Source organism: Gopherus flavomarginatus, chromosome 9 (genome assembly GCF_025201925.1).
Source record: "Gopherus flavomarginatus isolate rGopFla2 chromosome 9, rGopFla2.mat.asm, whole genome shotgun sequence".
Lineage (NCBI taxonomy): Eukaryota > Metazoa > Chordata > Testudines > Testudinidae > Gopherus > Gopherus flavomarginatus.
The window spans coordinates 49,221,612-49,248,352 of NC_066625.1; the positions used below are offsets into that span (position 1 = coordinate 49,221,612).

At 42.8% G+C, this 26,741-nt stretch overlaps 1 protein-coding gene across 6 annotated transcripts; it reads left to right on the forward strand.

The window, feature by feature from the left end:
- Positions 1–314: 314 nt before the first annotated feature.
- Positions 315–22,219, forward strand: ADPGK (ADP dependent glucokinase). 6 transcript variants are annotated; one of them, XM_050968326.1, is made up of 8 exons: positions 2,964–5,808; positions 5,894–6,043; positions 11,110–11,335; positions 13,796–13,858; positions 14,993–15,113; positions 18,403–18,599; positions 19,420–19,518; positions 21,499–22,219. In XM_050968326.1, exons 3-8 carry the CDS (start codon positions 11,243–11,245, stop codon positions 22,048–22,050), a joined length of 1,125 nt encoding a protein of 374 aa, XP_050824283.1. In that variant the 5' UTR covers positions 2,964–5,808; positions 5,894–6,043; positions 11,110–11,242; the 3' UTR covers positions 22,051–22,219. The 6 variants fall into 6 exon arrangements, with proteins under 6 accessions (XP_050824278.1, XP_050824280.1, XP_050824283.1 ...); XM_050968321.1 differs by lacking the exons at positions 2,964–5,808; positions 5,894–6,043 and adding an exon at positions 315–537; XM_050968323.1 differs by lacking the exons at positions 2,964–5,808; positions 5,894–6,043 and adding an exon at positions 315–537 and having other exon boundaries at positions 21,502–22,219.
- Positions 22,220–26,741: the final 4,522 nt, after the last annotated feature.

Consider the following 26,741-nt stretch of genomic DNA (forward strand, 5'->3'; position numbering starts at 1 on the left):
GGGTAAGTCGGAAGTTACGCAGATGCCGGTGGGACGGGTTGCGCTGTTCCTATAGAGCTAGTCGCTATTCCCCAACCTTTTTAAGGCAGGTCGGGGCGCGTGCCGGAGGGGCGTTACGGAGATAGCGTAGGGAGGCCCCGCTGACTGTCAATTGATTCCTGCTCCTAGGACGTGGCGAGTCCCAGGCAGAGTCGCCTGAACTAGAAGGCAGGAGACCCCCGAGGAGAGTCCGGGCAGCTGGGCTGGGGCCAGACCCGCCTGCCGGGGGCCGCCGAGCCGGACAGCTAGAGCCCCCGACCCCGGCTCTCGGCGGGCGGGCCGGGCTCGGGGCCGCGCCATGTGGCCGCGGTCGGTGTGCGTGGCCCTGCTGGCCCTGGCCGCGGGCTACCTCTTGGTGCGGGAGCCCGAGCTGCCTGGCGCGGCGCTGCGCTACCTGGCCGGCCGCCTGTGGGCCGAGCCGGCCGAGAGCAGCATGGCGGCGGCCTGGGAGGCGCTTATCACCCGGCCCGCCCGGCCGTGGAGCAGAGTGGCCGTGGGGTGAGTCACGTAGGGCGGCGCGGCTCTGCCCGGCCGGAGCGCGGGTCCCATCCCGGGCGGAGTCCTGAGCTGGGCTCCGGTCCCTGGGGCTGGGCCCTGCCGGAGTCACCCCGCACCGAGTGCTCTTGGCGGCAGGGCAACGATCAGGCCTAGCACCGAGGCAGAGACGCTCTTGCAGGAAGGGGCGACGTGCAGGGCGGGCTTTGCCTATGGGGCAGAGATCTTTGGCTGGGCTCCCGGGGGCAGCCAGCCCAGAGACCAGGCAGTCGCTGTGAGACAAACCCAGGCCTGCTGTGTCTTGTAGTTTGTGCTATGTCAACGTGTTGGGCGTATTTCTCTATCACCGCTCCCCACGGAGCTGTAGGAACACAGAACTGTTAAGAGAACAGCAGTACTTGTGGCACCTTAGAGACTAACACATTTATTTCAGCATGAGCTTTCGTGAGCTACAGCTCACTTCTTCTGATGCACAGAATGGAACACACAGACAGACAGAAGATATTTATACGTACAGAGAACATGAAAAGGTGGAAGTATACATACCAACATACATGTAATATTCTAAGGCTGTCACTTACTGTAACACTAATACTGATCCACCCAACATTGGTGCAAAGTACATGTTGGTATGTATACTTCCACCTTTTCATGTTCTCTGTATGTATAAATATCTCCTGTCTGTGTGTTCCATTCTGTGCATCAGAAGAAGTGAGCTGTAGCCCACGAAAGCTTATGCTGAAATAAATGTGTTAGTCTCTAAGGTGCCACAAGTACTCCTGTTCTTTTTGTGGGTACAGTCTAACACGGCTGCTACTCTGAGAACTGTTAAGAGGTTATCTCAAAATACATGCTAAAAGTAGGAAATAAAGCTAGAAGTGACACTGGGAGCAGTGTCCATCCCTGGTGAGCACTGTGTTAGAAAGGAAATGTGAAAGGTATAGTGTATTGCATTTATAATCAGGGTTCTGATTACGCAAGGCTTTTTGGAGAGCTGTATTTAATTTGTTTGTCTGAAGTGGACGTTACTTGATTTCATCCTGATCTCACAAATTGACATCAGTATTAATCTCTGCACAGGAGGTCTGAGAGGGAATAGACAAGTAAACTGTAACTCTTGGTCAGGTGTATTGGCAGAGCTGTGTGGGAGGCTAAGACTGTACAGACTACTGTCTGTCTTCATTTAGAGACCACTTGTGCAGAAAGCTTCTTGGCTTTTCTATTTTTGGTCATATATTTGAGAGTATATCTTGGGTATAGTGCTCATAGATGAGCCCTCAGTTTACTTTCCTGTAAGAGGGTTCCAGAAGTCACAGGACTACTGAGAGACTATTAGATAAGATCATATTTATTGGGATTGAAAACCCTTCTCACTGAAAGTGAGTGCAAAACTTGGACATATTAGTGGGCTGAATGGCTGGTTGGGGAGCTATTGGCTCATTCCCTGGAGGTAGGAGATGAGAGCAGAGAGTAAGGAGCATGTGGGGAGTAGGATAACAAAGTAGAGCACTGAGGGGGATTTTTGTGGGAGTGGAAAGAAATTTAGAGCTGGAGGTAGAGAACTTGATGTAGAGCAGGAACAAGAAAAATAAGCGATGGAGGGAGAAAGCAAAAGGAAATGGCTGAAGATGCTAGAAGACTCTTTTCTAATAAAGAAAAGCAAGGGTATAATACAAGTGTAGAGGTATTAAGTTATGTTTAAATTATTTTTTTAATCACGTGACAGCCCTAATCTTGATTAATTGCACTGTTAAACAATAATAGAATACCTTATTTAAATGTTTTGGATGTTTTCTACATTTTCAACTATATTGATTTCAGTTATAACAATACAAAGTGTACAGTGCTCACATCTATTTTTTATTACAAATATTTGCACTGTAAACAAAATAGTATTTTTCAGTTCACTTAATGCAAGTACTGTAGTGCAATCTCTATCATGAAAGTTGAACTTACAAATGTAGGATTATGTACAAAAAAACTGCAATCAAAAATAAAATACAGTCAAACCTCATAATAATGTGCCCCGCCATAATGCGAATTCGCATATAGCGTGATCATAGGTTGGCTCCCCTTTAAGGCATAATACAGTACTGTACCAGTGGTCCCCAACACCATGGCAGGGGAGAGAAGCTGCAGTCTCGCACCTGCCAGGGACAGAGAACTCCGAGGCTGCGGGCGCCGGTGCTCTCTGTCCTCAGCAGGCACAGGGCCGCAGCTTCTCTCCGGCTTCAAAAGGCGCTGGGGCCCCCTGCCTGCCGGGGACAGAACTTTGAAGCTGCAGGCGCCGGTGCTCTCTGTCCCCGGCAGGTGCGGGGCCGCAGCTCCTCTTGAAGCCAGAGAGAACCCGCGGCCCCACGCCTGCCGGGGACAGAGAGCACCGGTGCCCGCAGCCCTGGAGCTCTCTGTCCCCAGCAGGTGGGGGGCCGTGGCTCCTCTCCCCTGCTGGGCACTAGGCACTAGTGGCACTAGGCGGCGCACATCAATGCACTGCGGTGGGGACCACTGACAAACTGACTGGCTTGAAACCCCGCTATACCGCGACCCCACATTTAGCGCATGCAAGTTTTTGGACCCCAAACATTACGTTATAGCAGGGTTTCACTTTATAAAACTTTAGCGCCTACAAGTCCACTCAGTCCTATTTCTTGTTCAACCAATCACTCAGACAAATAAGTTTGTTTACATTTTCAAGAGATAATGTGGCCCGCTTCTTGTTCATGTCACTTGGAATTGAGAACAGGCATTCTCATGGCACTATTGTAGCCAGCGTGGCAAGATATTTACATGCCAGATGTGCTTAAGATTCATGTATGTCCCTTCGTGCTTCAACCACTGTTCTAGAGGACATGCATCCATGCTGGTTAAGGGTTCTGCTCAATAATAATCCAAAGCAGTTGTCATAAACAGATAGTTAAGGGTTAATACCTCTTTCACCTGTAAAGAGTTAAGAAGCTCAGTAAACCTGGCTGACACCTGACCAGAGGACCAATAGGGGGACAGATACTTTCAAATCTTGGTGGAGGGAAGTCTTTTGTTTGTGCTCTTTGTTTTGGGGGTTGTTCGCTCTTGGGACTAAGAGGGACCAGACGTCAATCCAGGTTCTCCAAATGTTTCTGAATCAGTCTCTCTTGTTTCAAACTTGTAAGTAATAGCCAGGCAAGGCGTGTTAGTCTTATTTTTGTTTTCTCAACTTGTAAATGTTCCTTTTTTTTTTTTGCTGAGAGGATTTTACCTCTGTTTGCTGTAACTTTGAACCTAAAGCTCGAGGGGGTTCCTCTGGGCTATATGAATCTAATTACCTTGTAAAGTATTTTCATCCTGATTTTACAGAGATGATTTTTTACTTTTTTTTCTTTAATTAAAAGCTTTCTTTTTTAAGAACCTGATTGATTTTTCCTTGTTTTAAGATTCAAGGGGATTGGATCTGTGTTCACCAGGGAATTGGTGACGTCCCTCAAGGCAACCCAGGGAGGGGAAAGTTTTTGGGGGACAGAAAGTGCGCCAGACACTGAACTTCTGGATGGTGGCAGTGTATCAGATCTAAGCTAGTAATTAAGCTTAGAAGTGTCCATGCAGGTCCACACATTTGTACCCTAAAGTTCAGAGTGGGGAAGGAACCTTGACAGCAGTGCAGACCAATGCATGTTTATTTTCCATCATCTGAGTCAGATGCCACCAAAAGAAAGTTGATTTTCGTTTGGTGGTTTGGGTTCTGTAGTTTCCGTGTCAGTGTGGTGTTCTTTTAAGACTTCTGAAAGCATGCTCTACACCTCATCCCTCTCAGATTTTGGAAGGCACTTCAGATTCTTAAATCTTGGGTCGAGTGCTGTAGCTATATTTAGAAGTCTCACATTGGCACCATCTTTGCATTTTGCCAAATCTGCAGCTAAAGTGTTCTTAAAATGAACAACATATGCGGAGTCATCATATAAGACAATTATAACATGACATATATGGCAGAATGCAGGTAAAAAACACAGAGACATACAATTCTCCCCCAGGGAGTTCAGTCACAAATTTAATTAACATTTTTTAAAATGAGCTTCATCAGTATGGAAGCATGTCCTCTGGAATGGTGGCTGAAGCATGAAGGGGCATATGAATGTTTAGTAATGCCAGCTACAAAAGTCACGTGCAAGTGCCTGATTGTCACCAGCTTTCTGTCACTGAGAGCCAGCAGCCTGCTGTTCTTCTCATCAGCCCCCAGGTGAGCTGCGTTGTTCATCTCTTTTAACTCCTCCCTCCAGGCTTGATACCTACTGCAGGTGTAGCAGCAGGGTGATGAGGCTGATTGAGCCCACAGGCTCTCAGTAATGCCTTCCAGAAATCAGTAGGTGGGGTTAGTATGCCCCACCAGACTGATGAAGGTGCAACTAAATACTTGATTCTGCTTCCTTTACATTTCAGAGCATGACAGCACAATTATACCATGGCTAGCTGACTAATCCTCAGGTGTGAAGTAATTTCTTTTCAACCCTAAATTATTACTTTGTGGCTGGTGTTAAAACGGTTGGGCAGGGTATGTCTTGATCATTTGAAATTGTATCAGAGTGAAACTTTTCACAACGGATGCAGATTTTTCCTAAAAATAGTTTAATTTGGCATTAATGTTAAAGGAGTACATTAACAGCATGGAGGGTGTGGTAGAGAAATGGGGTTGGAGGCAGAAGGAAGATAGCTGGAAAATTATTAGAGGTGTAGGAGCAGCTCTCACTTCAAACACCATAACTGGTTCATGTCATTATACCATTAATAATGCAATATTAAAACACCGGGCTGCTGACCTTTGCTCTGGTGGCTTTGAGGTGGAAATGTTGGTTGATCTTACTGTTTTTTCATTCTCCTCCTATTGTGTGTGGATTCTCGGTTCTGTAGTATATAAGCTCATTGCAGGATACAGAGGAGTTTCTGATATTTCACAAAGTATTGCAGCTCATACTCTGAGAGCCCGCCAGGCCTTTAATGTCCTTTAGTTTGTATCTTGTTGCATTCACTTGTGGGCAGTGCAAATCAGGCAAGAAAGGTCACCGACATGGAGCAGTGCTTAGTGAGTCTGCCTACCACTTTTATCCTTCTCATTCTTGACTGAAAGTGCAAGTGTAGGCACTCAGGTATCCAGGTAATTAGGGCCATGTAAGAACATAGTGTAAACTGGATGTGCTGCACTAGCTGTGTGGATGGCTGGAATTCCTAGTATGGGGAAGTGATGTGACTGAAAGCTGTCTTCAGAAAGATGATAGTATAGTAATTGCTTGACTTGCCCCAGTAATTGTATCCTTTCTTGGTATCTGAGAAATGCTGACCCCAAACACAATGAATAGAAATGTTCACATAAGCATTCCTTAAAATATGCCAGTGATCTATGCAAGGCTCTTCTCAAGGGCTGGAACCATCCTAGGAGAAGAGTGTGTTCCCTCAGCCCAACAACCCATCCTGGCCAGCCAAAGGTATAACATGGATCATGCTGGTAGCTGCATCCTGGCCTGGAGAAGTGGGCACTGTGTGGGTGTGTAGTTTTTTTGTTTTTTTTTTTTTTCCTGTATTTTTCCAGGTCTTTGAGATGAAGTTGGGCAATGCGGGCAGGAGAACCTCAAACAAGTGGGAAAGAGTGAAACAAAAAGAAACCTAAGGTAGCGAGGCTGGTAGAAGAGTCAATGGAACCAGAACTTCAAGAGAGATACCTTGGGGAATGGGAAGCAAATTGTTTAATTTTAGGGTAGAGATTGTATTTGCATGACTTCCAGTTAATAATCAGTTTAATGGTACTTCTCCAGTTCCCATTCACCCCATCCATACCCTTGAAATGTGTGACGGGTGCATATGGATTTTTCTCTGTCACCTTCCCCACCCTATAGAAAACAATGAAAAACAAATCCCAGAGTGGCAACAATCCTTGAATTTGGGTATTAATCTTTGGTGGTACCAAGCACTGTCTCACCAAGAGTGACAGATTTGTAACTACTAATCTTATGAGTGTCTACACTTAAAATGCTACAACAGCACAGCTGCACTGCTGTAGTGCTTAAGTGTTGACACTTTCTATGCCAATGGGAGGGAATTCTTCTGTTGACCTAGTGCTCTCTACACAGGGGTTTAGGCCTTGTTTACATTGGCACTTAACAGCTTTGCAACTTTCTCACTCAGGGGTGTAAAAAAACACACCCCCAAGTGCTAAGTTTCAGTGCTCTAAAGTGCCAGTGTACACAGTGCACCAGTGCTGGTAGCTACTCCCCTTGTGGCAGTGGGTTTTTTACAGCGCTGAGAGAGCTCGCTCTCTCACCGCTGGTGCTGCGCCTACACAGCCATGTTAAAGCGCTGCATGGCACATGCCCTTAGCGACACCACTCAGAGCGTGGATTTTTCACACCCCTGAGAGTCACAGTTATGCTGACCTAATTTTCTAGTATAAACTAGACCTCAGACTGTTTTCCACTCCCTTCAAATTTAGACAAGACACTGAAATATGAATACCATTGTCACTAGCCCTATCTAGCCATGTTCTAAATGTGGGATGTATTTGGAAAGGAAACATTTTTGCCTGCTCAACATCTTTCTGTAGCAACAAAAGGGCGCAATTCAGAGGTGAGTCTTACATTCTCCTCCTGTTAGATCAGAGGTGGGAAAACTATGGCCTGTGGGACCATCCTGCCTGGCCTCCGAGCTCCTGGCCCAGGAGGCCACCCCCCGCCCCATCCCTGCTGTTTCCCCCCATCTCAGCTCACTTGCTCTGCTGCCGGTGCAATGCTCTAGGTGGCGGGGCTGTGAACTCCTGGGGCAGCACAGCTGCAGAGCCCAGCCTGACCCAGTCTCTGTGCTGTATGGTGGTGGCATAGCCTGGCTTCAGCTGGGCGGCACGGCTGTAGTGCTGCCAGACACTGGTGCTCCAGGCAGCGCAGTAAGGGTCCAGGGAGCAGGGGAGGTTGGGGTGCTGGTCAGCGGGTGGGGGTGTGGATGGGGTTGGGGGGAAACGGGGTTGAATGGGGGCAGAGGTCCCGGGGGGGCAGTCAGGTGCAAGGGTTTCAGGGGCAGTCAGGGGACAGGAAGAAGGGGTGGTTGGATGGGGTAGGGGTCTTGTGGGGGCGTCAGGAATGAGAGGAGGGATTGGATGGGGTGGCGGTGGGGTTCTGGGGGAAGTCAGGGGATAGGGAGTGGGTGTGTTTGGAGGGAATGCGGGGGTTGGATGGGGCAGGAGCCCTGGCGGGGGAGGGCCGCAACCCCCTCCCCTAAACAGCCCTCCATACAATTTATGAAACCCAATGCGGCCCTCAGGCCAAAAAGTTTGCCCTCCCCTGTGTTAGATGATTTTCCTGTTATACCTCCCTCTTCTGGCCTCTCGGCATGTAGGTTACACTAACTTGGACTCATTGGGTCAAATCCAGAGGTTATATGTAAGGGGGTGTAAATTACACATTGGTAAGTGGGTGTGAATCTCATGGAATCAGTTGATGTAATTTGTATGGTGAAGGGCTGGAAGATGCTGCAGCAGTTTAGGCTTCCTTACATCCAACTCTGAATTTGTCCCAAAAACTTCTTGCAAATAGCTAAATATAATAATACTGGCTCCTGTTTCATTCAAGGAGAGAGGAAGATATGGTATTTACAGGAGCTTGGAATGGTGTTATCTGTGTGTTGTACAAATGATCTTCAAATCTTCCAGCTGAGGATGCTCTCCTAGCTCCTTACAAATGGATCCAGCTACTAGCAACATTCACTGGTGTTCTTTGACAGTGGCCTAACCGTGGCACTCAGACAGTTTGAGCTGAGAAACTTTCAGTTTTGTTATTAGCAGCTTTAAATTGCACACGTGTTTAAACCTCAAAAGTAAAACAAAAACCTGTTCCTTATTATATTAAGTATATTGGCAAACCTTTGTAACCTCTTGCACTTAAACGTACATGTAATATTGGCAGAGGAATTTTCTGAACCATAAATATGCTTTAACGAATTTTCTCTTCAGTTAGGTGTGTGAATTTCAGTGCTAGTGAAAGGTGCTGTATGTATTCCAGCTAGCTATGTTAGGGCTTTATATCACCATCGTATCAGAACACCTTCCGTGTAAAATTAGCAGCAATAACAAAATCCCTGCTGGACTTCATGGAGTCTCTGTCTCTTCTCCCTTTTTCCTTGCTCATGTGAAGTCCTGTATATTCACCGAACAGGTGCAGTATGAACAGTATCAATGCAAGCTTCCCCATGCTGTCCTCTGTAAATTAATCATGACTTAGGCCACGTCCAGACTAGGGGAGGAAAATCGATCTTAGATACGCAACTTCAGCTACGTGAATAACGTAGCTGAAGTCGAATTTCTAAGATCGAGTTACCCGTCCAGACGGCGCGGGATCGATATCCGCGGCTCTCCGTGTCGATTCCGGAACTCCGTTCGGGTTGATGGAGTTCCGGAATCGATGTAAGCACGCTCGGGGATCGATACATCGCGTCCAGACTAGACGTGATATATCAATCCCCGAGCAATCGATTTTAACCTGCCGATACAGCGGGTTAGTCTGGACGTGGGCTTAGTGGGCCCATCTCCTTAGCCTCTCTGGAGATTGACTACAAGGTTGCAAATTTTGTGTGTTTGGGGGAAGAGAGCGGAAGTAATGGGGAACTGGGTTAAAGCCACACCGGTTACTGAGCTGATGTGGGTTTGAATCTGTGGCCGGTAGCTGAAAGCTCTGAGTGTCACTGCTGATCTCCTGAGCCATCTAGTCCCCCTTACAGATGTATTACAAGTATAAGCACCGTTCCTGATTCTGTTCAGGCTCTTGCACTATCATCACTTCGGTATCAGAGTGCCTTTTAGAACGGCAGAATTCTCTGGGGCTATAAACAAGTGCCTGTTCCATGCTTATATGTCATACATTTTGCATACGTATGCTTGTACATCCCTATGCACCATTGGGATCTTCATGTCCCAAATAGATTTTCTCACCTGTAGCAGAGAGCTGACTGACTTCTCTGGGGGTTGGAACGGTGAACAAATATAAAATGGTAAAACTTGGGTCAGAATGGAAGACCAGAGTCCTCAAAACTACTGAGAAATAAGAAACATTCCTTTGTTCTACACCGGAATGTGATAATGAGGGTAAGTCTTTATCAGACAGAACCCAGTTCCAGTCCAGTCTTGTTTCTTTTCCGACCCTGCATCCATAAGCAGGGGGATTTGATTTAAACCACTAGTCAGGAAGACTCGGTTTAATCATGGTTTTCTACATAAAAGTGCATTCTTGTTGGTTGTTATAACCGTAGTACATATTCTTCACAACTCAGAGATAGATGTAGGTTTCATTTTTGGAAGGTACACACTATACATTTTTAAGCAGTGATTTATTTTGAAAACTTTTCAGATTAGTTTTATAACTATATCAGAAAATGAATGATTGTTTGGTTATTTCATTTACCAAAGGTAATTGAAGCAGATATTTATGAAGTCATTGGGAGGTGAACTATATCCAGTTCAACAGGTTAATTATTAATATTTGGAGGATTTTCTTGCCATGCTGTATTAGGAGGAGATCATCACCAGACAGACATTTAAATTGTTTTATTTAACTACAGCAATGCTAAGTATTCTGGATTTTTTTCCCTTCAACAGCAAACATATAATATTTTAACAAAACAAGCAAATGTCTCTCCCTTCTCACATTTATCTCCAGACTTTTTCTCCTTGTCCAGATCTATTCCGCCTCCAACAATCTTCTATTCATTGAACTTTTTGAAACTTTGTACTTTTAGAGAGAGGTAAGGAGTTGACCCTGTGTACCCAAATTTGCAGAGGGACAATAGAGTTGAGATCTGTTATTTCTCACCTCTCTATATATTTATTCATTTTAAAAATATTTTTGCTGTTAACAAGCATGTTACCTCCGGAGACACAAATCCACAGTTTGAGAACTGCAAAACTAAGCATCTCTGATGGTATCTTTTAGACTGAGCACTGAATCCAATTGGGTAGATAGAAAGATTAACCTAAATAATCTATACAGAAGCCTGTGGAACCCCATAAGGGTCCCTAATCCATGAACTACTGGAACCCATTTACAAATCTTTTCTTAGAACATTACATGAATATATTATCTCATACTATAGAATTAGAATTTATAATCCCTATTCCATGATAAGATACATTATAGCTCAAAGATATCTTAATTAAACTTACCTTTAGATAAGGTTTTTCTTCAAAAAGCATTTTATCAAAAAATCTGATTTTAAATTAAAAAAAATTGATTAAAAAAATCATTGATTTTTATCCACCCTGGCAGGTATTGCAGTATAAGCACTGCTATTGTGCAAATTTTGTTTCCTGCCTGTGTGAGGATTGAATAAAAGTTGGAAATCTGTCCCTAGTCCACAGTCTTTTAGTTGAATAAAAATGGGTCAAAAGCATTTGTCAGTTAAAGCAATGCTTGATGCAGTTCTTGAAGCTGCTTGTAAAATTCTCTGGAATCCGAGTGCTAACAATTTCAATAAGCCAAAGCACAGCAACTTTCTCCCAAAACTTTTTGACGTCCCCCCAAGTCTCTCTTTCTCTGTGTTCCCAGCTCACTTTTCCTTTCTGTCCTCTTTCTCCAGAGTCAATGCCTGTGTAGATGTAATCGTCTCCGGTGTGAAGCTGTTGCAGGCACTTGGTCTTGATCCTGGGGATGGGAAAGATCATGCTATCTTGAATTCCAGAAAGGACCTGAAAGAAGCCTTCATCCATTTCATGCAGAAGGGGGCAGCTGCTGAGCGCTTCTTCAGTGATGCGGAGACCTTCGATCACATTGCACAAGCAGCCTCAGAGTACCCTGGGGCACAGGTGTGTTCTCTATTTTAGGGCTAGACTGAGAAGGCTTATTCTTTGTACATGAACAAACTGTATAGCAGCTTTCACGGCCCTTTTCATGCTTCAGAATGATCATGCAAGAGATTCCGGAAATAAAAATTTACACAGCTGCTTTACTGTATTAACTCTAGAAAAACTTGATCACTTTATATGAAGCTGCTAAGAATCTAAACACTCTGCTAATGCACAGATTCTTTCTTTGAAAGTGTAATTTTCCTCCAACTCCGCCTATCTGGTAGGATCCTAAATCGCAGAATGTTGAATTGTCTCTTCCTTCTGCACATCCCAGCCTGCCAAAATCTGCATAGCATATACTTTGGCTCTGATAGTTTAAATGGCATTTACAAGAATGCTGTTGAATATAATGTAGGCAACAAATGAAATGTCTGTTTTATGACAGGGGGCAGGGCTGATACCACAAAGAAGGCTCTAACTTTTTTAAATGGTGCAGGTGTTGAGGGCGTGGATCCAAGAATAAAGAACTGAAAACATTTCCATAAATTTCAGAAGCTGCACGAAATAAGGCTTGGAAATGCACAACTCTCTGGCATTAGAGAAAACTAAAGAGAGTAGGCAATCTTTCTAAAACACCTGTCTCCTAGTTGGCTCATCTGCTCTGGTGTACATTGGGCCTTCTGGAGTTTTTTGCGATGTGTCTGTTTGGCACTTCATGTTAAGGTAGATAATTTCTGCAGATTATTTATGTAGAGTTTTCCAAACGCCCTTCCAAGCCAGGAAAAGCTCTGAATTCCTCTGTAGTTGACTTCTTATTCTAGGTTTCCATGATCTTCTGACTTTTTTGCAATTTTGTCTTTCTGTTGCATGTTTTGCACCTTGACTTTCATGCCCGGGGTTTGATTTGTAACTGGAGTTTTCCTTTGTCATCACTCCCTCTTTCCCTTCTGTTTTTCATTTTCTGTCACTCCTTTAAATTGTTAACTCCAGTCATTTATCCCTGTCAAAAGGATTACATTCTCCAGTCCTTCCCAACCATTGTTTGAACACTGTTGTGATACCATGGGTAGTCCATATTGTTTGGGTCTAGCTGAGCTGTGAAATCCAGAGCACCATTTTGGATTTGCTCATCTCAAGAAGCTTTAAGGCTTTGTTCTCTGTATATAGGGCCTATTGAGCACAGGTAGCAGGCTCGGGGAATGTTCAGATGGAATCCAAGTAGAAGCCAAGCTCCAAAGGGCCCATTTGTGTGGAGGGAGTTGATGTTGTGGCTTTTGTGTGAGTTGTTGAGTTCACTGGACTTTCAAGTGACCTTTTCTCTAGACATTCCAGTCCTCTTTATTTCATTTTCCTCTGGTCTCTGGCTTTCCACCTATTTTTCTCTTAAAACTAGTTCTCATAATTCCCATAGCTTTTGAACAATTCCCTGATTTCTACACTGCAAGGTGGGGAGGAGTTGAAGATCAATTTAGTCTGCAGAAGAGACGAGTGAAGGGGGATTTGATAGCAGCCTTCAACTATCTGAAGGGGGGTTCCAAAGAGGATGAAGTTCGGCTGTTCTCAGTGGTGGCAGATGACAGAAGAAGCAATGGTCTCAAACTGCAGTGGGGGAGGTCTAGGTTGGATACTAGGAAACACTTTTTCACTAGGAGGGTGGTGAAGCACTGGAATGGGTTACCTAGGGAGGTGGTGGAATCTCCTTCCTTAGGGGTTTTTGAGGCCCGGCTTGACAAAGCCCTGCCTGGGATGATTTAGTTGGTGTTGGACCTGCTTTGAGCAGGGGGTTGGACTAGATGACCTTCTGAGATCTCTTCCAACCCTAATATTCTATGAGTCTGTGATTTAAAACAAGTCCATTTTGTGGTTTAGCTGCTTTGTGGGTTTGGTCTTGTACATGTTCACAGTGACTGGATTATGAATTTCACAACTTTTGTCTTGTGATGCCAGTGGTAATGAATTTACCTGAAGGAGCTCCATATCTAGCAAAATGGTATCAACAGAAACAGTTAATCACAATAGCTCAGTAAATCTTGCTTGATTTTTCAATTATTTGGAATTCTGGCATCAGTTTGGCTTATGATGTGTGTCAGATTCTCTCTCATTTGTGAGCTTGATAAATCTTTTTTTATATTGTAAAATGATTGTTTGCACAGCTCACTAAAAAGGATAAAACATAACCTCCCCCCATGAAAATAACAAATTAAATGGACAGCATTTGGGAAAGCTTAGGGGGTGAACAAATTGAAATGTATGGTTGAGTGGGCTGTCAGAAGGCTAATACTGGCTAAATAACAACATCCTGGGTCAAAAATTGTTAAATTGGAGGAAACAGTCTTGGACAGAGAACTATGGAATTATTCTGACGCAGTCCCAGCAAAGCACATTGTTAACTTCATTTGTTCTGACAAAGTTATTGCAGATATGTAGAAGTCCATCTATAAAACTATTAATCTTACACACATATGCTTTCTCTTACAGCTCTATGTGGGAGGAAATGCTGCCCTAATTGGTCAGAAACTTGCAACAAATCCAAACCTGAAGGTAAGTGTCTCAGACTTGGTTTTATTTAATTGTTTGTAATCAGGCTCCAAACCACTCGTATGCATATTCTGGGGATCACATCACTAGATTATGTTCCTTAGTGGAAGCTGAGTCTGACCCAGCACAACTGCTTGTTATGCCACACAAAGAGGAAATGTATCTGGTTTGTAAGCTTCTCTATATCCAATATATTTTGTCTTAATAACAACATTCTTTTTGCTGTATCCCATGAGTTAATCTTTCTATCACCACTAATTATGTATTGACATGGTCTTTAATAGACCAAATATGCATGATAGGGTGGTCTTGGTCCTCCTTTAATTTCTGCTGTCCTGTAGGATAGGTCTGTGAAATTCGGGAACTCTTTATGGTGCAGTGAGTGGTAGCCAGATTGTTTGTCTGAAACAAATTCAGCCATGGGTGTATTTGATGGCTGTCAGTATGGTACTGTGGAGCAACTGCTACACTTCCTGTTTTAATCCTGTGATGCCTGAAGTTGGGGTTTCCATACACTACAAAATACAGATATTCATTCTAGGCAATATTGTTTCATATAGAAATTTAGCTACATTGATAAGCAAATCAAGTCACTGGGTGAATGTACTAGGAATTCACCGTGGTTTCAAGTCTCATCTAAAGAAACACTTCAATTTTAGAAGATATTTCTAATAGGTGTTTTTTCATGTTACAGTTATTGCACAGTTTAGCAGTCTTTGGAGAGTGTCCCTCCCCCACCCTCTTTCTTAAACTGTATTGGAATATGGAGGGTGCTGTGAGTAGGAACAGATGTGCATTATTGGAATAGTCTTGAAAAACTTGTACAGCAGTTGATCATCAGCCCCTCACTTTAATGAAACTGGTAGCCATGATTCAAATCTTTTAAAAAATAAATAAATAAATTAAAAAACAAGTCTTGAGAAAGTATTGTGCACTGTCTGCATACATGCCCCTTCTGCCCCCCACCATTACTGCTAAGCAAACAGGTGAGTGAATGTGGGAGCAGTCAAAGTGACTGTTACCTTCAGGAAAATATGAAGTGCTACTTAATGAGTACAGAGAAGATGCTTACAGATTTTGCTCATAGAGGACATGCCACTGCATCCTTGTTTAGATTGTGTTTTGTTTTGTTTCTAGATCCTTCTTTGTGGTCCAATTGGTCCTAAACTCCATGAACTACTTGATGATGATGTAATTGTTCCACCAGAATCTATGCAGGAAACTGATGAATTCCACCTCATCTTGGAGTATCAAGCAGGTACTTTGAATATTGCAGTACATTGAACATTAAAGGGGTAAAAGACTGATTAGGTCTAGTTCATTGCCAAATATTTTCCACTGCAGCCCTAATCAAGGATTTCCAGAGGTTTGTTTGACCCATCAACGAAAAACAACAACTAAAAAAAACCCCCTGCCAAAACTCCGTGTAGCTATTTCATTAATCTTTGGGATTTCTTTCTGGTGCAAATTCAACCCCAGTTATACAGATTCCAGAATTGGAGTGGTGGTGACAAGAGGAGAGACCCAAACTGTAAAATGAGCTAGAGTAGAGAAGGCAAGGAAAAATGGTCCCATACTAAAAGTCCTACTGTACATTGAGAGAGGAAATGGTGAGAATGGAACCAACCAGCCATATTCATTGCATCAAAGCAGGTGATTCATCTTATCTTTTCATACAATAAGGTTCTACGTCTGCTATAAGGATGTGTGGGATTGTTCAGAAGAGACAATCCCTAAGATGGTTTCCTTATTAAATAGTTCACATAGAGCATGAAAACCACTGCAGTAACAGTACCTTTCCCATTGCATGGTGATCCCCCATAAATTAGAGGATTGTATTTAGTCATTTGGGAGACCTCTGAGGAAAACCTGGCCATGGCAATAAGTGGCATTGACAATTCACTAAGTGGCACTGTGCCCCTGAACCAGATGCCCCAGAGTCATGACTTGGGCACTGTGTTCCTAGAGAGTGCCATCTTTGGAATGCAGTGTAAAACCAAACTATTGACCCTTTGTGATTACTGTATCATCTGGTAAATATGCTGATCAGATCCTAACCTGAGAGAATTACATCTTGCCTCTTAAACGTCCATCTATGATTTCAGTTGAAGAAGCTATTCTTCACTTTCCTTCCTAAAACCTGTTGTGTAGTTTTGCTGATAACGGAATAGCTGCCATGTTCCATTCCCAGTGTTTTTGCATCAGTGATCGGTGATCCCACTGTAGTCTGTAAATTATTTTAGGATCTTTCTGGATGAAGGGGCTATGCCAAGAATCCTTGACTGCACCTAGTTATTAACTTTTGCCTCTTCTCATTATGTTTTCCTCCCTTTCTAGCTCTTTGTATGTCCCAGTAGTAGGTCTGTATTGGTAGGTGGTGGCCACTTGCATAGAACTGGACATCTAGCTACCTGTGAATGGGTCTTCTGAGAGAGGAGATCACCAATCCAGAGCTTCTTTACTTGTCTTTTAGATTGTCTTTAGCTTTGGAAATATTTTCAGTAACTGATGCTGTACCATAGCCTGTTAGATTTAACTGTAATGAAAAATATACTGGCATAAACCTGCGCCTCAAGTTGAAGTGACTTCGGCTTCCCCGTAGTAGATCTGACTTAGCAGAAGGCTGTTGTAGGGCACCAATTTACAGGTGAGACAATTGTCCTGGTTTTTCCCAAACTATGAGACTTAAAAAACCCAAACCTGTGTACTATGGTGGTGAAGCGTCAAGGTGATAGATACCTTATTCAAAGCTCGAAGGTGTTTCTGGTTTTATAATGTATTTTTAAGCTTTCTGCATGTCAGTAAACTTAAGGACTGTGTAAGTTATCAGTATTAGCAGCTGTCAGTGTTGGAGTTAATCTGGTAGCTCCATCTGTTCTGTGAGCTGTGGTAGCCTGCTAGGTGAACAATCATCTTAAACTATTTTGAAACTCTCTTTTCCTTCGAACTGTGGTCCCTATCAATGCTGTATCCTGCTCCAATGCTGTTATGTTGCTGTCCTATCAGATTTCACTCAGAGCTATATATCTCTGTGTGCTGTAAGCTGAGGAATGTAAATAGTCTCACCATTGCCCTAAAACAGTATTAGCTTAGAAGGTTTGATTAGAAGTGTATGTCCTAAGCAGTTTCTATGGGTATAATTACAAAACATCTGGACTTCTGTGTTTAACATTAAAATAGACTGACAGCCTTCCCTGAGTTCAAAAAGAGGGCACCGTATAGTCTGAACTCTTTCTGCATGTGGCTACCTGTAACCCAAGGACTAAGACTACTTGGCTTTCTTTTGCATAGTGGCAATGAACAAGACAACAAGTGAAAGCTGTCTTTTCCAAACAAACTGAGCAGGACTTCATAGGTATCTGAAATGCTGCATGTGTGGTTACAAAGTTTACTCTATCATAGCAGCAGGCTCCAGAATGACCCCAACACTTACAAAAGCCTATGCTAATTAAACTCTCTAGTACCTCCCTTTTTATTGCATCCTGTTTGTATGAACTGAGAGCTTTCTTCCTCAAAGTTTTCTTCCTCCAGAACTCTCGATATGGGCCAGCTAACCACAGTTGACATGTCTTTGTCTTATAGCCAATGGAAAATGCTGCTTGCTTTGTGTAGATTTGTTCTTCCTCTGTTCCAGGAAGCATGTATGAAGTACACATTCCATGTGGATGACGGGCACCTTTGTCTTCCCTCGATGCTGCTTTGGTGTGAAATGCACTGCTTTATAGTTCCCTTGTGTGGACCAGTTGAGCTATGGATGTTGTGTCCTCCATAGACCTTAACATACTGCACTGTGAAGCTCTTTATAACATTTTTCTGATGGGCAGCTTGAGTTAAATCCAGTGTTGTTGGCTTGATGTCGGCATGAAAACAGCCTAATCAGACACTGATTTCATCCTCCATCAGTCTGTAAGATCTGAGCAAACAAACTCACCCACTGGCTCTGGCTCTCACGTCTGGAGGTTCTCTCCCTGATTACCTCATAAATGCTCCTGCTTGGGCAACTTTCAGTCTCGTAACTTTTCCTCCCTTCAAATTGCAGGTAGCAATACAAGTAATGCTTTTTGTCCTTCCACCCGGCTGTGTCCCTACATTCCCCATCCCCTTCAGGCTGTTCCCCCCCCCCCAGCCCCACTCCGCCACAACCCATTTACCATAGCTGGTATATGGATTTTTTTGTGTGTACTCCAGTGTTGAGGTTATATCTGTAGACAGCTGGGAGTTAGTGAACAGCTGACCAATTAGACTGTGGTTTGTATAATCTGTGTCCCTGTTAGACTCTAACACAAATTTACCTATTTTTCCCCTTTACCTCGGTGTCCAGAGGTACCCAGTGGGGATGGGTGAAACCATTTTGTATATATTCGGGCCTAAATATGACACACAGCACAAGTGTCAAGTATTGATCAGGTGGTCAAACTCTACCTAGCTAGGTTTCTAGGGAGCCATGCCAGCTCTGATTGATGCTGGGATTCCAGTGAGGATCCAGAAACTATCCTCTAGTTATTGGGATTAATTGTTTTATTGTTGATTGGGGGATTTCTTCCTAGGTGAAGAATGGGGAAAGTTGAGAGCTCCCAATGCCAACCGATTTATCTTCTCCCATGACCTATCAAATGGAGCCATGAACATGCTGGAAGTGTTTGTGTCCAGCCTGGATGAGTTTCAGCCAGACCTTGTTGTGCTCTCAGGGCTTCACATGATGGAAGGGCAGAGCAGGGAAGTGCGTGAGAAGAGACTTCTGGAGGTAAGAACCTGAGCACCGTACCATCTCCTTCATTCCAGCCTCAGTAAACACTGTAGCACAGGCTGCTGACTTCCTGAGAATTCAGCATGCAGTTATAGGATGTCTTTGCTCGATTTGCCTTCCTCCTATTGTGGGCCAAAGGCTTGTACTCTGAAACTGTACAGCTAACATCATGAGCTCTAGTCTTATGGGTTGGTTGAGATCCTCTAACATTGACATTACTGTTTGTTGGATCTAGCGGAGTCTTCAAGGAAGAAGCTGCCACGCTGGTGCTAGGTTGTGGTGGATTTATCTAGTTATTGGAGCCTCATCCAGTGGCTGAATGCACTGTGTTCCATCCCATGTTAGCATAGTCAAGGCTGCAACTGAGACCCCTGTATTCTGTAGGCAGTAGCTGTGTCAGGTAATCCAAAAGGGATTCTTTCCTGCTTGAAGCAGAAGTTGCACTGAGCCTCTCTTGTGTGGAAGTTGCTCTTTGTTTATCTTACAGCTGACTGCCTCCTGATTCAGTGTGTTCTCTTGTGCTTCAGGAGCAAGCATTTGGGGCTGCTTCATGTCTGGAAAGTCTTCTGCATTGGGCAGTTAGATGAATGCAGGATTGGATCTAGATTATGGTCTGCTGCTGCTGTGCTCTGAGAGTGAGAAAGCAGAGGCTGCTCCTATTTCTTCCTCTGAGCAACATAGTCCTTTTGCCAGCTAGATAATTTAGAAATAGAAATCTGACGGCATCCAGACATGAGCAGATTAGGGTGCCTATATCTGAGCCCAAAAGCTTTTATTCATTCTGTTTCTTAAAGATGTCTTGCCTTCCCTTCTGCAGGCTGTGACTTCCATCTCTGATATCCCCACTGATATCCCCATACACCTGGAATTGGCCAGTATGACTGACCAGGATCTCATGAGCAAGATTATGAATCAGGTAACCAAAAGGACAGGATATGCCCATTTCACTCTCTGTCTGTATCCATCATGGGTGCAGCATACAGACTGACTGGTGGGTGATCGTAAATGGAAATTTAGGATTGGAGTTGCCTCTTCTGAGAGCAATGAGTATCTTAGGTATAAAGCCTGCAGAGCCATTGTATTCCGGCTGAGGTCACTGCTCCGCTGAGGTTCCCACACCCACTCAACAGTGCATTAACAGGAGAAGTGTAACAGTCTGTTTTCATAATTGGTAGTAGACAGTGTTTTCTTTAGTATAAAGGGAATATCTGTCTTGGAATAATGAATAAATGGAATATCCTACTGAGAGGATATCATCTGATGTTCTCAGCCAATCAACACTCTGTTTTCCTAAATTATCTGAGGTCAGCGTTAGGTGATGTGTGCAAAAATGAATGTACTCAGCAGCTGAAGTTGCATGATTTACTGTAGGCAAACACTTGGATTCTACTGCCTTGTTACTCACAGCCATCAATCTCCTTTGCAACTGCGGTCGGGAAATAACCCAAGCCATGATCATTCAAATGGACCCAAGAACTCTCTGTAGATTTAGATGATTTGACATGAATAATCTCAGACAGTTGTTTCAGATTTAGCAGCCCTATAACTTTCTGATAGAACCATGATTTGAACTGGAGCTATTTTTAAAAAAAAATACTTAGGCTTCTGAAGCTTCTTTCAGATGTTTTTGCATGCATACATACCACTCAATGCTCCCTCATTCAAAGGGATGTCACTCCTTTTAGTCCCCAAGTTGCATATATTTTGGCTTGGAAGGATTAGATTTTTATTTTTAAATGTCAATAAACATAAATTTGACTGTGTATGCACAAGCCAACATACTTCCATCGATGATTGTTGAAATTTACAGATAGGCAAAGTAAGAAAAATGCTGCTTGAGAAATTATTAGTTTGATTTAAGGCTGTTTACTTTGTATATTTGGACAGGCGATGTTGACAATTTGTGTTTTAATGGTTATAAAGCTTTAACTTTTTTGAATCTCAACATCTGCTGTCATTAAATAAATGTCTGACCTCCCCCCCATAATTTTCTACAACTGTGAAAATTTAAATCACTGAAGGTAAAAATAAATGTTTAAAACCCATACTTTTGCACAATTGTGAACATTTAAATAGATAAAAATCTTTTAAAAAAGCTTAAAAATACACATCTGTCACAATTATAGGAGAAAAAACTGAATTCTGCCAAGCCTACCTGTGTTTCATATGGATTTCATATTCTGTTACTTTCATTGTTGAAAGTTATTTATATTGGAAATAAAATGACAAAATGAAGGCTACAGAAAGTTATCTGTGCTGAACGAACAAATTCCACAGCATGTTACGTTTCTTGCAGGAATAATTATTTTGTGTCCCTTATTTTGGATCTTTGTCAGGTTGTGTCCCACATTTGGGCCTTGGCAGATTGATCCATCTCTTCCAAACTGCTGCACAGCTGTATTAAGAGGAGTGAATTAGATTTTGTTTGTATTCATGTAGTAGAAGTGAGTAGAGTCTTGGGTGTATTTTTTTTAGTTGTATTCTGATTTTGCTCCTCTTAGATAAAGGCAAAGCTAACTCAACCCAGTTTGGATATGATTTCTGTCCCCTCCACAGCCTCGGTCGTCACTGGAACCTTTCCCCTTCTTTTTCTCCACATGTATTCAGTTGGAAAGTAGAATGCCTGGCTTCTTCTGCTGCCTTAGTATAAATCAGTTGGATAGGGTGCTTGTGCAGAGAAATATGCTTCAACCTTCCCAAGAAACCAAACTTATTTCCTCCCTATGTGCATGCAATCTGTGGCCCTAAGGGTCAGGAGTCCCCCACCCCCACTCCATTATGCACAATAGCTAAGAATGTACTGAGACAACATAATAATTTTAAAATTAGGAAGCTGGGAAATCTGATTCTACCTCTAAGTCTGAAGAAAAACTGTCGTTCACTCTGTTTCTGTTAGCAGGTCTTCCCCCTGGTGAACTCTGTCGGGCTAAATGAACAGGAGCTGCTGTTCCTTACCCAGTCAGCCTCTGGTCCTCATGCCTCCCTTGGTTCCTGGAATGGAGTTCCAGATGTGGGCATTGTCAGTGACATCCTTTTCTGGATCCTGAAGAAGCATGGAAGGACCATGGACAAGACATCTGATCTTACCCGTATCCACTTCCACACACTGGCCTATCACATTCTGGTTACAGTGGATGGGTATTGGGGCAACCAGATAGCAGCTGTGGCTGCTGGAGCCAGAGTGGCAGGGACACAGGCTTGTGCAACTGAAACCATTGATACTGACAGAGTCTTTCTTAAAGCTCCCTTGGAGTTTGTGACCTCCCATACAGAGGCACCCTCCAAAATCTCTTTAAATCCAGGTGATCCAGTGGCACAATGGCACAGAGAGGGAATCTCATTCCATTTCACCCCTGTTTTGGTGTGTAAAGATCCCATCCGGACCGTGGGACTTGGAGATGCTATTTCAGCTGAAGGACTCCTATATTCAGAACTATACCCTCAGTAGCCTATGGAAACGAGACACCTTTTTCTCCAAGAATATAGTGTCTGAGGAAATGTGGTGTTCTCAAGGGGATTTCAGACAGTATGGTTGGGGGTGGAATTTGGGATATTAAACAGTCTCTGGATATTATCTGAGAAGAGCCAAAGAATACATTCCAGCCACTTGGCAGTGACTTGAGAGTGTTTTCTCATGTTAATGTAAAAGTTGTAGGATTTTAATTTGGAGACTGGCTTTTTGTCTGAAGCATGTCTGGAGGAGGAAAACTGATACCAAAATCCATGTTTGGAACAGAGTTGCTGATTGTTAATTTAAGCCAGTTGTGTCTATAGTGCTTGAAAGCAAGGCAGCCAGACAGAATTTCATGCTTATGAATCCCAGGGAGTACACAGCAGTCCTCAGCCCTGTCTTGCTTCTGATAAAGCAAAAATAAAAGGCTCTTGCATTATCTCCTAGCAGCATATTGCTACATGACAAGAGCAACCCTTCCACTTGCTCAGTATTGTGATCATATCACTTATTGACAAAATTACCTCTCAACCTCAGCACCCCAAGCATAGGAGGGAGCCAGAGTAAACAGTGCTGAAATGTGACATGTACTGTACATATTCCCTAAATGCACAGAGCTTCGCTGGAAGCTCTGTAAATTGTTTTGGGTATGTGCGCAGCTGGGGATGAGAGCCTGAATACACACAAGCTCCTTTTTTAATTTCTGGATAGGTCAGAATAAGATACTGAAGACCTGTCCTTTGGGAGATAGCTTAGGTGCTTGTTTACCTTAAAATGATCCTCAAATCTAAATGTGGCTTAGTTGCACAGAAATCGCCTTGTGTTTCAGCTAGCAAGGCTCACCATTCTTTCCTTTGTGGTGTATGCTCATGCCAGCCTCATCCTCCAGTTTATGGATAGGCTATTGCTGATGAAGACTTGATTTATTTTTATGCTAGTGCTGTTGTGTAATTCTTGGACCTGCATATCTTCGATTTGGAGGGGTCTTGTTCTTTTGGGTGGTCTCTGGATAGGAGAGTCATTACTGGTTTTAAGGTAGCTGAACTGACCTGTCCTTCACATGCTAGAAATCCTCTCCAAGTACTAGTGAGAAATGCTAGGAAGAAGACTTCCAGTTGAGATTGGAAGTATGTTTGGTGTGTGTAGCAGAGTTTATTTATTATGAATTGCCTATGTGCATATAATTCCACTGCTGTAGGCAACCTCGTACATCACAGAAACAGAGCATGCGCATCTTACTGTCAGCACCACAAGAAAATTGCCTTGTAGCATATATTTAGCTTAGCATTTTTTTTAATTAAACATGTTGTTTAGGGTATCCTTTTTCTCTTGGTACCACTTGTCTCAACAGCACTGTACTAAGGCTTTCTGTGTTGCCTGCTTCCCTTTGAGAATAAGCTGAAACTGTAAGCCTACGCTGGCACAGAAGCAAAATAGAAGTCTACTTCAGTGTTGATTGAAAACTCAATATGACTGGCATGTGTATGTAATGGTTGATAAATGTTGGTACTATCTTCCTGGCTACCTGTTGAAAGAGCCCACACAATAAGCAGCTGAAACTGGAAGGCAGCATCCTGCAGTTCCTCACTCCATGCTTTCTGTGCCCCAAACCAGCTCCAGTTAACTCAAATGTGCTTTTCCAGGCCAAACAATGGAATAAACAAAACACGAGTTTCACCCAGAACATTTCTCATACACTTGTAGGACACTGTATGTCTATGAGGGTCTCCTTCCTATATCTGACAGCAATAGTGCCAGCTCATCGCCACTGCTTGGTATTTTGAACTGCTTTTGTTGACTAATAGAAGTGGAAAAATTACTCTAGCTATTCCAAGTGCTGTTGTTTCAGTTATGTGAGCTGTAAAGTCATTGTTGCCAGCTCTAAATTATACTCAAAGTTGTCTCATTGCTTTGAAGCTCTGAGCTAGAAAATGAATCAGCAGAGTTAAAAGCTGGTTTTCTCTCTGAGCATTAAAAAAATCCCCCCCAACTGTGGGCATGTGAATGAATTTGTTAGCCAAATGGGCTAGGGAAAAAAAAATCCAGTACTTGTTTCACTTTCGCGAAGGGAAGGCTAGAGTAGCATGAGTATCAAATATGCTTTAAAATAACTTTGAAACCGTTCTCACCTGCATTTCTCTCTTCTCTATATTGCTATGAAACCCACATAGGTAGGTGATCCAAAACTTGATTAGTGTTAGGCTCCTGAGCAGGACTTTCCCAGCTGTTCTGTAGGCTGGGCAGTGTCTTACCTTCCAACTGCTGCTTACACAATGCTTGAGCTCACCAGCATGGCACTAAGCCAGCAGGCCTTGGCATTTAGTTGCTGGTTAAGGGCAGCTGCATTTGTGATATGTTAATTTCTATCAGTATCCAGCACAGAACTTGCTTAGCTATACAGCTGCAATATTTACCCTTATCCTTTCCTAAATTTGACCAAAACAATCCATAATTTAAACCTTGCTTTAAATTGTTTAAAATAAAGTCTGGCAAAAATACCTTGTGGATCAGTGCAGGGCAGATAGCCCTTGAAGTTGCTTCATAGTGTCCTTGGTGCTGTGATTCCTGCCCTCAAGAGGAACAGACTCTTGAGAGAATGGCAAAAACATAGCATAACCCAGTCTGATTACATTAGTAATCTGTACCAATTTCTGCATATATTTATTTCTCAGAGCTTATTGCTTAGTTGGGAAAAGAACACTATTCATTTGTAGATATCCCATTGGTTTTTTGCATTAATCTTGAGATATCTGGCATAGGTGCTGGTATACATGCATAGAGCAAATTATTTTAAAGTGGCGCTGTCAAGTACTTCTGGCCCAAAACCAAGCTATTGGAGGAGGATGGTGGTGGTGGTGCTTGTGTTTTTAGAATCTAGGTATCTATTCACTAACTAATATAATACAGTGCTATTAGAACGTAGTCTACTAAAAAGCATGGAAAGCACACATGCAGCAGCTGTACTCAGCCTGGATAATGCACCAGGCAGTTATCAGCAATAAGAAATGGCTGAGCAAGCCAGAGGAACGGATGCTTCTCAAAGCAGATCCACTGCCTTTATTTTCCTTTGCACTGGGTGAGACTTACTGTTTACAACCCTTTGTCTTTCACCAGCCAACTAAAGCAGAGGCTACAACAAAATATTTTATTTGAATGACAGATGTGAGAATACAGCAGAGATATTACTAAATAGATGAGACAAGCCCCCTTCCAGCTCTGAGTGAGGTTGGAAAGTCTAAACTGGATATATGAATGGAGTTGGATCACTTCTTGCTGCCTTCTTGCTCTCTTCTTTCGTAATAGAATACACACACACACAGGGAGTTGGCTGAATTTGATTTTTTTTTATAGTTAGATACTGATTCTAAAAGCTTTTTTTTTTAAGATTATTAATTTAAATGTTCATGGTTGTGGGAAATTATTGGGGGTCAGTAATTTAATGACAAAATTAATATTGAGATTCAAAAAGTTAGTTACCTAAATAGCAGTAATGCAAGCAATGCAGTATGTTTTGTACACATTAAGGTGGAACTCTAACTAATTCTCAAGCAGCACTGGTTTTACTTGGGCTATCTACATTTTGATCATCACAGCTGGAATTACTTTTTCATGGGTTTGTGTGTGTACAGTGAGATCACGGTTTATTGAAATGTAAAGACTAATCTTTCCAAGCCTAAATACATATGTGGGGCTGGTGCCATCTACATTGGGTTTATAACAGGAATGTTCTCAAAATGTAATCAAACTACATAAGAATGGCCATCCTGGGTCAGACCAAAAGTCCATCTAGCCCAGTATCCTGTCTTCTGACAGTGGCCAGTGCCAGGTGCTTCAAAGGGAATGAACAGAACAGGCAATTATTGAGTGATCCATCCCCTGTTGTCCACTCCCAGCTTCTGGTGAACTGAGGTTAGGGACACTCAAAGCATGGTGCTGCATCCATGCCCATCCTGGCAAATAGCTATTGACGGACCTATTCTCCATGAATTTATCTAGTTTCTTTTTTTAACCCTGTTATAGTTCACAGCATCCTCTGGCAAGGAGTTCCACAGTTTGACTGTGCGTTGTGCAAAAAAAAGCTTCCTTTTGTTTAAAACCTGCTGCCTAATAATTTCATTTGATGACCCCTAGTTCTTGTGTTATCAGGAGTAAATAACATTCCTTATTTACTTTCTCCACACCTGTCATGATTTTACAGACCTCTATCATATCTCCCATTAGTCATCTCTTTTCCAAGCTGAAAAATCCCAGTTTTATTAATCTCTCCTCATATGGAAGCCGTTCCATACCCCTAATAATTTTTGTTGCCATTTTCTGAACCTTTTCCAATTCCAATATATCTTTTTTGAGTTGGGGCGACCACATTTGCATACAGTATTCAAGATGTGCATGTACCATGGATTTATATAGAGGCAATATAATATTTTCTGTCTTATTATCTATCCCGTTCTTAATGATTCCCAACATTCTGTTCGCCTTTTTGACTATTGCTGCACACTGAGTGGATGTTTTCAGAGAATGATCTACAATGACTCCAAGATCTTTCTTGAGTGGTAACAGCTAATTTACATCCCATCATTTTATATGTATAGTTGGGATTATGTTTTACTTTGCATTTCTCAACACTGAATTTCATCTGCCATTTTGTTGCCCAGTCACCCAGTTTTATGTTCTAATGAAGTTTCTTG

Coding starts and splice junctions, on each gene's coding strand:
- ADPGK (XM_050968321.1), top strand. CDS start 338: ATGTGGCCGCGGTCGGTGTGCGTGGCCCTGCTGGCCCTGGCCGCGGGC. Junction 13,859..14,992: donor CAACAAATCCAAACCTGAAG/GTAAGTGTCTCA, acceptor TTTTGTTTCTAG/ATCCTTCTTTGTGGTCCAAT. Junction 15,114..18,402: donor CATCTTGGAGTATCAAGCAG/GTACTTTGAATA, acceptor ATTTCTTCCTAG/GTGAAGAATGGGGAAAGTTG.